The sequence below is a fragment of the Stegostoma tigrinum genome, chromosome 32, assembly GCF_030684315.1.
Source record: "Stegostoma tigrinum isolate sSteTig4 chromosome 32, sSteTig4.hap1, whole genome shotgun sequence".
NCBI lineage: Eukaryota > Metazoa > Chordata > Chondrichthyes > Orectolobiformes > Stegostomatidae > Stegostoma > Stegostoma tigrinum.
The window spans coordinates 522,589-535,597 of NC_081385.1; the positions used below are offsets into that span (position 1 = coordinate 522,589).

General features: G+C 46.9%; 1 protein-coding gene across 8 annotated transcripts in view; it reads right to left on the reverse strand.

The window, feature by feature from the left end:
- LOC125466940 (T-cell surface glycoprotein CD3 gamma chain-like) overlaps window positions 1-11,195 on the reverse strand; it is a 74,504-nt gene extending 63,309 nt beyond the window's left edge. For 2 of the 8 annotated variants that reach the window (XM_059638956.1, XM_059638954.1), the window contains exon 1: window positions 10,116-10,283. In XM_059638956.1, the coding sequence (XP_059494939.1) occupies window positions 10,116-10,170 (55 nt within the window). In that variant the 5' untranslated portion in view covers window positions 10,171-10,283. The other 6 variants (XM_048562144.1, XM_048562143.1, XM_059638958.1 and 3 more) reach the window with 6 other exon arrangements.
- Window positions 11,196-13,009: the final 1,814 nt, after the last annotated feature.

A 13,009-nucleotide genomic window follows, 5' to 3' on the forward strand; every position in this document is an offset into this window, starting at 1 on the left:
TCGCTTCAAAACTCTGCTCAGAAAAAATAACATACAACTTACATCTGACAAACACCAAAGCTGAAGACGTTCCATGATCACCTGTACAGCTGTATTCCCCGGAATCACTGTCTGACAGCGTCGAGAGTATGACATTCCCATTGTCCATCACCTTATCATACGTTATCCCATCCTTTTTCCATGATTTACTGTGTGGACATTCCAAAATGATTCCATTTGTCTGCTCCTTGATCACTGAGAAACAAAGCACAGCAACTGAGCAACACCAAGATTGAGCTGCTCTAACTCCTGAATCCTAGCTCAAGGCTCACGTTAAATATCAAGAGGAAAGGTTAAGAACAGAAAGAAAATGAAGAAACCTCAATGTTTTACTGCCATTTGGCAATGATTATGGCACTCAACAAGCTTCTCTGAGGTTGGAAGTTCTAACCGTGAGTCAGGACATGTTGAGAATTTATTTCATGAAATCTGCTGAGATTATGATGGAATGATGAGAGAAGCTGCTGAAATTATCAACATCCCACTGCTTCCCTAAATCCCTGGGTCCACAGCAGTAACTCACCTCCTGACTCCACAAAACCTGTCCACCATCCACAAGGAATGAGTCAGGAGTGTGCTGGAATACTCCCCACTTGCCTGGATGAGTGCAGCCCAAACACTTGAGAAGCTTCATTACTCAGACCAATTGATAATCAGCTTTGCAGCTGAGAATTTTCAAAACGGAATTCAAATTTCCAGGGAGGTTGGGAAGAATTTAAACTTAGCTTTTTAATAAAATATTTATTTATGGTATATGGGTGAGGCTGGCTGACCAGCATTGCTGCCATCCCTAGTTGCCCTTGAGAAAGTGGGGGTGAGCTGCCTTCTTGACCCACTGCAGTCCACCTGCTGTGGGTTGACCCACAATGCTATTAGGGGGAACAACCCCAGGATTTTGACGCAGCTACAGTGAAGGAACAGCGATATATTTCCAACTCACGATGATGAGTGTCTTGGAAGAGAGGAATTTGCTGATAGAGAAGTTCCTATGTACCTGCTGTTCTTGTCTTTCTAGATGGAAGTGGTTGTGGGTTTGGAAGGAGCTGTCTGAGGATCTTCGGTGAATTTCTGCAGAGCATCTTGTAGATAGTACACACTGCTGCTAGTGAGCGTCAGTGGTAGAGGGAGTGAATGCTTGTAGGCATAGTGCCAATCAAACAGGCTGCTTTGTCCTGGATAGTGTCAAGCTTCTTGAGTGTGGGAGCTGCACCCATCCAGTGTTCCATCACACTCCTGACTTATGCCTCGTAGATGGTGGACAGGCTCTGGGGAGTCAGGAGGTGAGTTACTGCTGTGGGATTCCCAGTCTCTGACCTGCTCTTGTAGCCACTGTGTTTATGTCGTAAGTCTTATTCAGTTTCTGGTTGATGGTAGACTCTAGGTTGTTGACAATAGGGGAGCTCAGTGATGGGCAGGGAAATGCAGCTACACAACAGTAAACGGTCAGAGTTTCTCATCTTTATCCAAACCTTCAGATTTCACATTTATCAACATTACAAATCCTGACAAAAAACAAAAACGTCAAAAGTTCGCTTACCAAGTGATGCTTGAGAAACGCCTGGATTGAAAAAAAACAAGAAAATCAGGCATTAGAATTGCAAAAGCTTTTAGAGTTGAGGTTTAATTTACAAAGTAATAGTGAACTCTGGTGCCAGTGTGTTTATACACACACTGATGGAACAATAAGGCCAGGAGTGACTATGTTTAATCACAGAATCTCAGCAAAAACCAATTCTTCATCTTGTCAGATCATTGTGAAAGTGTCACATCTTCTGTTCAATTCAACAGTTCCTTGTTCAAGTTCTCACTTCATATTGATCCAAGAACTTCGAGCAATTTTAAAAGTAATATTTAGAAGTGATAGAATGTCTTTATAAACTGCATGATTCTGTGATAAATCTCCATAAAGTTGGACTGAAGTTTAGGAAAGAAGCTGAGGGTGGGGTCTGAGTAAACAAACTCAGTGCTAAAGACTAAATCATCACCTGAGCTGAAAAATTTGTGGTTAAAAAACATTAAAGGCAATCATAGTAAACCAATCACACCTTGATCACAACTAATTTTTATTAAACAATTGTTTTAGAGCTAGCACTTTATAAGTTTGGTACAATTTAATTAGACACTCTTGCCAGATGTCTTGGTGATTTTGATTGTTCATTTTCAGTTAGATCATCTTCCGGTACTTATCCATCCAACTTCATTACTGCATTGTCTGAATCCAGCAACCAGTCAATGAAAGTTTGTTCACAGAATGAGACCCCAGATATACAAGTGTCAACAAAAAGCACATCATGGAACATGCAGAATTCAGTGATGAATTAATTTAAAATCCTCTCCAATCCAGTAGTTATTGAGTGAGCAGATATAATGGCCTGAAGCACAAATTCCGTTCAAAAGGGTCTCCATTTCAGTCACTGGAGATTATCAGATGCTTGTTCTTGTCTGGTTAAAAATACACCAGCAACCAGGGCCCACACAATACCGCCCATTCTCCACACCAGAAAATAAGGCACCGGCAGAAAATGCAGCTGCTGTAAATAATACCTCCATCTCATTAAAGACAATTACAACTAATACAAATCAAACACAAACTACTCTCAAAGACCAGAAGTCAGTGATTTACAGCATCAACCCAGTTACAGAAATGTCTCACTACACATTACTGGGTGTCACTTCCCCCATGTGGGTACAGCATTGAAAAGCAATGGCTAAGCAAAAGCTTAATAGGTCAGTACAACATCATGGGCTGAATGGCCTGTACTGTGCTGGACTGTTCTGTGTGTTCAATGTTTAGCCTAAGCATATAAACACCACAACAGAGTCACAACAAGACACAGCCATTAGGAATGGCACAGATCATCTACTAAAAATTCAAATACCTTTGTAAACAATGGGCAGCTGATCCTTTTGAGACAGTGGCAAAGGAGTTTCCGAGGGGAAAATAGACAGTAGACAATAGACAATAGGTGCTGCAGTAGGCCATTCAGCCCTTTGAGTCAGCACCACCATTCATTATGATCATGGCTGATCATCCACAATCAGTATCCTGTTCCTGCCTTATCCCCATAACCCTTGATTCCATTATCTTTAAGAGCTCTATCCATCTCTTTCTTGAAAGTATCCAGAGAGTTGGCCTTCACTGCCTTCTGGGGCAGAGCATTCCATATATCCACCACTCTCTGAGTGAAGAAGTTATTCCTCAACTCTGTTCTAAATGGCTTACCCCTTATTTTTAAACTGTGTCCTCTGGTTCTGGACTCACTCATCAGCGGAAACACGCTTCCTGCCTCCAGAGTGTCCAATCCCTTAATAATCTTATACGTCTCAATCAGATCCCCTCTCATCCTTCTAAACTCAAGTGTATACAAGCCCAGTCGCTCCAATCTTTTAACATATGATAGTCCTGCCATTCTGGGAATTGACTTCATGAACCTACGCCGCACTCCCTCAACAGCAAGAATATCCTTCCTCAAATTTGGAGACCAAAACTGCACACAATACTCGAGAGCCCTGTACAGCTGCAGAAGGACCTCTTTGCTCCTATACTCAATTCCTCTTGTGATGAAGGCCAGCATGCTATTAGCTTTCTTCACTACCTGCTGCACCTGCATGCTTGCTTTCATTGACTGATGTACAAGAACATCTAGATCTCGTTGTGCTTCCCCTTTACCTAACTTGACTCCATTGAGATGGTAATCTGCCTTCCTGTTCTTGCTACCAAAGTGTATAACCACACATTTATCCACATTAAACTGCATCTGCCATGCATCTGTCCACTCACCTAGCCTGTCCAATTCACCCTGTATTCTCATAACATCCTCCTCACTCCCAGCCAGCTTTGTGTCATCAGCAAATTTGTTAATATTACTTTTAATGCCTTCGTCTATATCATTAATGGATATTGTAAACAGCTGCAGTCCCAGCACCGAACCTTGTGGAACCCCACTGGTCACCGCCTGCCATTCCGAAAGGGACCCGTTTATCACTACTCTTTGCTTCCTGTCAGCCAGCCAATTCTCAATCCAATTCAGTATTTTGCCCCCAATACCATGTGCCCTAATTTTGTTCACCAATCTCCTAAGTGGGACTTTATCAAAGGCCTTCTGAAAGTCCAGGTACACTACATCCACTGGCTCTCCCTGGTCCATCTTCATAGTTACATCCTCAAAAAATTCCAGAAGATAAGTCAAGCACAATTTCCCCTTCATAAATCCATGCTGACTCTGACCTATCCTGTTACTGCTATCCAAATGAGTCGTAATTTCATGTTTTATAATTGACTCCAGCAACTTTCCCACCACTGACGTCAGGCTAACCGGTCTGTAATTTCCTGTTTTCTCTCTCCGTCCTTTCTTGAAAAGTGGGACAACATTTGCCACCCACCAATCCGCAGGAACTGATCCTGAATCTATAGAACACTGGAAAATGATTACCAATGCGTCCACCATTTCTAGAGCCACCTCCTTAAGTACCCTGGGATGCAGACCATCAGGTCCCGGGGACTTATCAGCCTTCAGGCCTAGCAGACTATCCAACACCATTTCCTGCCGAATATAAATTCCCTTCAGTTCATCCATTACTCCAGGTCCTTCAGCCACTATTACATCTGGGAGATTGCTTGTGTCTTCCCTAGTGAAGACAGAGCCAAAGTACCGATTCAACTCTTCTGCCATTTCCTTGTTCCCCATAATAAGTTCACCCGTTTCTGACTTCAAGCGCTCAATTTTAGTCTTAACCATTTTTTTCTTTTTACATACCTAAAAAAGCTTTTACTATCCTCATTTATATTTTTGGCCAGTTTTCCTTCATAGCTCATTTTTTTCCTCTGCGTATTGGCTTTTTAGTTATCCGCTGTTGCTCTTTAAAAGCTTCCCAGTCCTCCGGCTTCACACTCATCTTTGTTACGTTATACTTGTCTTTTATTTTTATACAGTCCTTAACTTCCCTCATCAGCCACGGCCGGCCCTGCCTCCCCTTAGGATCTTTCCTCCTCTTTGGAATGAACTGATCCTGCACCTTCTGCATTATATCCAGAAATACCTGCCATTGTTGTTCCACTGCCATCCCTGCTGGGGTAGTGAGCCATTGAACTTTGGCCAGCTCCTCCCTCATAGCTCCATAGTTCCCTTTGTTCAACTGCAATACTGACACTTCCGATTCTCCCTTCTCCCTCTCAAACTGCAGATTAAAACATATGACTGCAGTACACCCAACTCAGGGTGAACATATCTTTGGAGGCTGTTCACTTCACAATCAAATTAACCCCTCAACACACCTTGTTTTGCTAAATCTTGGATGAAAGGCTTTGAAGAAAACCAATTTTTAAATTCCAAAATAATCTAAACTAAATTCATTTGGAATTTCCGGAAACTCCAGCTTAATCCTGGTTAAACGCAAAAACCTGTGATGCTGGAAATCAGAAAACTGAAGATGCTGCAGAAACTCAGCGGGTCTGGGATCATCTGTCAAGTGAGAAACAGTTAATGTTTCAAGTCTATTATGAGTTGACTTTGGATCTACTGTTCTGGAGTTAAGGCAGTGACTGATGGTAACTGCTGAAACAGCCGACCCTGCAGAGCGGAGTTTCACAGAATTCACACTGAAACGATGTTTCCACTGATCTTCCAGATGCAGTCTTGCGTTTTTGCTTCGAGCACTGACGGCACACTTTCTTACGGCCCTGAATTTTTACCAGATTGTGTGCGCTAGGGTTACAGAAGGTGACTGGGTATCTGGTGTCTGACGATGCTGACAATCTGCCTTTCCTACTGGCTCCTGCTGAATAATCTCCTCGCAACAGTTTGGCCAGACTCGTTCTGAAGTTGAGGTGATCGTAGCGACTTGGAAGCGGAGGGTCATGAGATGACCTTTTGAAAATCAGCCAAGCATTCACAATGGTGATGTTCATTAAATACCACAAAACACACCTCCACCACTTTTTAGAAGGACGACCCACAGGGTAATAGCTCCTCATTTGGTCAGAGAGGTCAACGCCACCCATGTATTTATTGTACTCAACTACAGCTTGAGGTTTGACTGTCCCAGCAGACTCAACCACTGTGGCATTTTGATTTGTTGAAAGTGTTGCTACTTGTCTTTTGTCTTTCCAAATGGTTAATAATAAGGAGTCCTTTTGGAAGAAGCGGATATCTCCCTGTTTAGTTAGTTGAATTTTCCTGACTGCTGAGGGTAGTCCTTTGCGGTTCAGGTGAATGGTGGAACATGCTCTCGTGTTACAGAGCTGCAGATATTGCAGGAGGGCAGGGCTGCTGAAAAACCGATCAAAGTAAACATGGTGATTGTGATGGAGGTATGGGTGGCACAGCTCGGTCACCACGTCATAGCCCAGGCTGTGCCTTGATGCCATCCGCCGCCGCCCAGTGTAAATGTTAAAGTTCAGGCAGTAGCCACTTGCTGCCTCACACAACATCCAAACTTTCAGGCCCCACTTTGTTGGCTTGGCAGGGGAGTACTGTTTGAAGTACAGCCTCCCTTTGTAAGCGACCATGCCCTCATCCACACTGAGCTCACATTTCGGCCGGTATCTTTGGCCAAAGTGATTGCGCACAATCTCCATCAGAGTTCGCACTTTGAATATTGGGTCATGGTCGGGGTGGGATTTCTCCAGTGCCTCCGTGTTGTCTCGCAAGTGCAGATATTTGTTCACTTTCCAAAACCTATCCCTGGACATAGCCGAGGAAATCCAGGGACAGCGCAGGGCAGTGTCCTGGCTCCAGTACAGGGAGATGCGAGGCAGCTGTTTGATACCCATCATTATGTTGATAGCCAGGAAAGCTTTGATTTCACGGGAATCAGTGGGAATCCAGGAGGAATCCTCTTTACCATCTCGGGCCTGGCACTGAGCAGCATAACGGTTGGTCTCCTTTGCAATTATGTCGAACACGCTGTCAGGCCACAGTAAAGTGAAGTAATCAAGGGGGCCCGCTGTGCTGGCAAGCTGATGCTGAGGGCCTGTTCTCTCTGCGAAGGCTGGGACGTGAATCTTTGTAATTGCTTCGGTCCAATCTCCATCCTGCTGCCTCTCAGCGTTACTCCTACTCACTGAGGGCCAGTTTCCAGCCACAGAATCCCCAGAAATATCCTCATCGCTCTCAGAGCCCATTGAGTTGCAACCAGGTACCTGCAACCTTTCCCAAGCCCCAAACCGTCTCCTTCACTGACTCATATTTTCAACAACAATGTGCTGTAGAAAACAAGAATGTACAATTGGATGTTAGTTGTATTTTTACAATGTCCCCCACATTCCTCCTTTGACTAGTCACGAGCTTAAATATTTTTCATGAAACTACACGTTTGTTGGGAATCCATGGCACCCAATCCCAGATGGGAAAAAAATCCAAAGGTCATGTCTGGAAAATGCCGATTGCTTCCACGTGGCTGTCCTGTTGCATCTGTCAGAACTTGAATTCAGCTGGGAGCTGGCTGGAAGGAGTCATCTCTTACCCCCAAGGATTCCATTTGTATACAGAGCCTGTTCTTTAGCCTGGGATGTCCCACGTTCTCATTGGAAATGTCCATGCCTTACCCTCTTTTTAGCCCATATCGCTTCTCTATCTTTGTTGTGTCTAGCTTTCAAATAGGCACAAACTGTAAAACCCCAAAATCCTTCCCCTTTCCCGGAGACCCGTCTCCCTCATCGTGACAAAAATTCTCCAATTTTACACAAGATCCCATGGAGGCCATACATCCCACTGGCCAAGTGAACGGGAAATTGAGTGGGATCACGTGGGAAATGGGATTGCGGGAGGATTGGGGTCAGTCAGGGAGGTATTGCTGCAGGGTTAGCACAGGGTCAGTGGGGGGGTAATTTCTGCAGGGCTGGGGGGGGGGAAAGAGTGGTTTAGCGCAGGGTCAGGAAGGGGGCGGTTAGTGCAGGGTCAGTAAGAGGGGGATAATTCCTGCATGGTTGGGGTGGGGTGGCGCAGGGTCCGTAAGGGGGGGCAATTCCTGCATGGCTGGGGGGGTTTAACGCAGGGTCAGTATGGCGGGGGTAATTCCTGCATGGCTGGGGGGGGGGGGGTGTAGCACATGGTCAGTAAGGGGGGGATAATTCTTGCATGGCTGGGGGGGTGGGTAGTACAGGGTCAGTAAGGGAGGGGTGGGGTTAATTCCTGCATGGCTGGGGGTTGGTTAGCACAGGGTCAGTCAGGGGTTGGATAGCACAGGGTCAGTGGGGGGTAATTCCTGCAGGGCTGGGGGGGGGGGGGGGAAGAGTGGTTTAGCACAGGGTCAGTAAGGAGGGGTAATTCCTGCATGGCTGCATGGCTGGGAGGGGTTACCGCAGGGTCAGTCAGAATGGGAGGGGGAGGTAATCCTACAGGGCTACGGGGTGGGGGGGTGTGTGTTGATTAGCACAGGGTCAGTAAGGGAAGGTAATTCCTGCATAGCTGGGGGGGAGCACAGGGTCAGTAAGGGGGGGGGGGTAGTGCAGGGTCAATAAGGGGGGGGTAGTGCAGGGTCAGTAAGGGGGGGGGTAGTGCAGTGTCAGTAGGGGGGGGTAGTGCAGGGTCAGTAAGGGGGGGGTAGTGCAGTGTCAGTAAGGGGGGGGTAGTGCAGGGTCAGTAAGGGGGGGGTAGTGCAGGGTCAGTAAGGGGGGGGTAGTGCAGGGTCAGTGGGGGGGGGTAGTGCAGGGTCAGTGGGGGGGGTAGTGCAGGGTCAGTAGGGGGGGTAGTGCAGGGTCAGTAAGGGGGGGGGTAGTGCAGTGTCAGTAGGGGGGGGTAGTGCAGGGTCAGTAAGGGGGGGGTAGTGCAGTGTCAGTAAGGGGGGGGTAGTGCAGGGTCAGTAAGGGGGGGGTAGTGCAGGGTCAGTAAGGGGGGGGTAGTGCAGTGTCAGTAGGGGGGGGGTAGTGCAGGGTCAGTAAGGGGGGGGGTAGTGCAGGGTCAGTGGGGGGGGGTAGTGCAGGGTCAATAAGGGGGGGGTAGTGCAGGGTCAGTGGGGGGGGTAGTGCAGGGTCAGTGGGGGGGGTAGTGCAGGGTCAGTAAGGGGGGGGGTAGTGCAGGGTCAGTAAGGGGGGGGGGTAGTGCAGGGTCAGTAAGGGGGGGGGTAGTGCAGGGTCAGTGGGGGGGGTAGTGCAGGGTCAGTGGGGGGGGGTAGTGCAGGGTCAGTGGGGGGGGGGGTAGTTCAGTGTCACTGATCCTCCCACACCCCCAACAGTTTCAATTTCCGCTCCACGTCCTCGTGGTGTTTGCGCACGCGCGCCGGGCGGCCGGCCTCAGGAGCGCGCACAGGATCGTGGACGCGGCCGGCGCCGGAGTGCGCGCCGAGGGGCGGCGTGGGACGTGTACGCGGGTAAAGGGTTAGAGTTGGGGGCCGAGCCGCCGCGGGCTCGGAGCTGAAACTCGTGACAAAGTTGCACAAACTCTCCTCACTTTCCCAACTTGGGGAATATTTCAATTCCTGCTCTCAAAGTCACTTTTAAATTGTTCAAACTTTAAACCAATTGGGATCAACGTCAGCCCCATTTGGAAAGTGATGGATTTAGCATCTTCAGAACTTCATGCAGACTCGCTCCTAGAGTTCCAGTAATACATTTCTATTTTCCCCTCGAAGCTGAAAACTTTCTTTACCCTTGGATTGAAATTGTGTTTGCTGTTAAATCTCAGGCGGAGGAGTGTTCCCAGCGCTCGGGATCTAACCCCAGCCTCGAACTCCAGACGTTTTTTTCTGAAAGTGTTTCTTCCCGTCCCTCAAGACAAATGTTAAAGATATAAATGTGGGATTTTGTAGAAAACCTGTAGCGCCCATGTTTAGTTTCTGCAAGGTGGCGTTAAATTGCAAAGGCTTCTTTAATCTCATTCGGAATTTATACTATTTCTTACACGAATTATCAGGAGACCCCTCACCTGTTTACAATTATAACCATTTCAGGGCACAGTGGACTCAAGTGTTTTGGTAAATAATTAAACGCAATCGGCAGTGAGAGCAAAAATTGTAACTTTGAGTGTTATTTTCCTCAGCGCTGGTGCATTGAAGCCAATAACATGAAAGAAACGGCGCAATTTGGCAAATTTTAACGAAAGAATGCAAAAGCCGTCGCTGAAAGATATTTAACTCACCGCATAACTGCAGAGCCACAGCTGTGACTGTTACCAGGAGAATGTAACACTTCATCTTCTGAATTGTTTTTGGAGAAATTTAAAATGAAATTAAAATGTTAGTTTCTTTTAAAAAGATGCCCAAGACTATCTTCAATTAAGGAAGGTAGGTGAATTTTGATTAAAAAAAAAGACTGACTCAATTTTTCCGCTGGGTCCAGAAACAGGTCGCAAACATAGAAACAGGAAAAAGTGGTTAAGATGATTCTCATTTCACTCCAACGTCAATCACTCAGAACCGCACTTTGTTTCCCTGCAGATACAGCCTCTCTCTAAACCCCAGAAACTACCTTTTTAATCTACAAGATGTTGAAGTGAAGCATAAACTGTTAACGACAAAAACAGAAATAGCTAAAGAAACTCAGCAGGTCTGGCAGCATCTGTGGTGAGAGACAACAGTAAATGTTTCGCGTCCTGCGACCCTTCTTCATTCTCATCATACTAACTCTGCTTTCTTCCCGCAGATGCTGCTGAGTTTCTCCAGCAATTTCTGTTTTAGTTTCAGATTTCCAGCATCCGCAGTTTCTTGCTTCATTTTATTTTAAAATACCATCTCTGGATTATTTAACATGGATTGCAGCCTGTGTCTGGGACGGACAGCAACTGGGAGCTGATGAATTTCCAGCAAGGATTACAGAGAACATTCTCCCATGGATAGCAAGATGTGGAGCTGGATGAACATAGGAGCAGGAAAACGGACGTTTCGGGTCTAGACCCTTCTTCAGAAACGTCAGCCTGCCTGCTGCGTTTATACAGCTCTATACATTGTCATCTCGGATTCTCCAGCATCTGCAGTTCCCATGATCTCTGACCCTGAAAGGGTTTTTTTAAAAACATTCATGCAGCAAAGTCACAGCCTCTGGAGCCCCTTACCGTTCAGAGCCGGAACTGCAGTTACACCAGCTCTCATTCCGCCTTATTTCCCACTGAATAATCCAACAGACTCAGTCAAATCCAACTGTGCTCACGTAGTACGGCAGCCATTGACTCATTCACCTGCCATAGAGCCAGCATCCAGCAAGTATTGGTTACAGAGACAGGCCGTTTGGGCCCCCAGCCCGATGCTGGGCTTTCCACTCCACAAGTGGGTGTGGTGGGGTTGGAGGGGAATGTGGAGCCGACAAGGGAGTCACGGAGAGAGTGGTCTCTCCGGAAAGCAGACAGGGGTGGGGATGGAAAAATGTCTTGGGTGGTGGGGTCGGAGGATGATGCATTGTATCTGGAGAGTGGTGGGGTGGTATATGAAGACGAGGGGGGATTCTCTTAGGGCTTGTTCATCCAGCTTCACACTTTGTTATCTTGGATTCTCCAGCATCTGCAGTTCCCCTTATCTCTGACCTATTTAATTCCTGATTGGGTTTATTAGAAACCATATTCTATTTATGGCCCACGTTTGGCCTCCCCTGTAAATGAGAACATCTCTTTGACATCGATCCTAAACACTCCCTGAATCTTCTTTCAAGAGAATAAATCCAATGTGAATGTTTGAGGTCTAAGTAAAAGTCTCTAACTCTGTTTCCCTCTCAACAGATGCTGCTGAGATTGTCCAGCAATTAATATTTTTGTTTGTTTCTACCCTGACTGGTCTTTAAATTTTATCGATATCTATGAGATCCCACTCATTCTTTTAAACGCCAATGAATACAATCCTGACTGACTCATTCTCTTCCATAAATCAGTCCTGCCATCCCATGAATCTATTTGGTAAACCTTCACTGCACTCCCTCTATAGCAAGAACATCTTTCCTCAGTTATAGAGACCAACGCTGCACACACCACTCCAGGTGCAGCCTCACTGATACCCAGTACAATTGCAGCAAGACATCCCTGTTCTGTACTCTCGCTTTGAAGGCTAATCTACAGTTTGCCTTATTTACTGCTTGCTGTACCTGCACCTTTGTAATAACTGGTGCACTACGATACCCAGCTCTCACTGCATTCCCCTCTCTCAATTTACAGCTATTGAAATAATAATCTGCCTTTATCACATTAATCTATATTATACTCCAACTGTCATGCATTTCCAACAGACTCAGCATGTCCAGTTCACACTGAAGCATCTCTGCATCCTCCTCACAGCTCACCCTCCACTCAGCTCACCCTCCTCACAGCTCACCCTCCACGCAGCTCACCCTCCACGCAGCTCACCCTCCACACAGCTCATCCTCCTCACAGCTCATCCTCCTCACAGCTCATCCACCACACAGCTCACCCTCCACGCAGCTCACCCTCCACACAGCTCATCCTCCTCACAGCTCATCCACCACACAGCTCACCCTCCACGCAGCTCACCCTCCACACAGCTCACCCTCCACACAGCTCACCCTCCTCACAGCTCATCCTCCTCACAGCTCATCCACCACACAGCTCACCCTCCACACAGCTCACCCTCCACTCAGCTCATCCTCCTCACAGCTCATCCTCCTCACAGCTCATCCACCACACAGCTCACCCTCCACACAGCTCACCCTCCACACAGCTCATCCTCCTCACAGCTCATCCTCCTCACAGCTCACCCTCCTCACAGCTCACCCTCCTCACAGCTCATCCACCACACAGCTCACCCTCCACACAGCTCACCCTCCACACAGCTCATCCTCCTCACAGCTCACCCTCCACACAGCTCACCCTCCACACAGCTCACCCTCCACACAGCTCACCCTCCTCACAGCTTTGTGACACTTGCAAATGTGGAGATATTATGTTTCATTCCCTCATCCAAATCAGTAATATGTTGTGAGTAGCTGGGATCCTAGCACTGATCCTTGCAGTATCCCACATCACTGGCTGCCATTTGTAAAAAGACTTGTTTATTCCTACTGCTTGTTTCCTGACTGACAACTAGTTTTCTATCC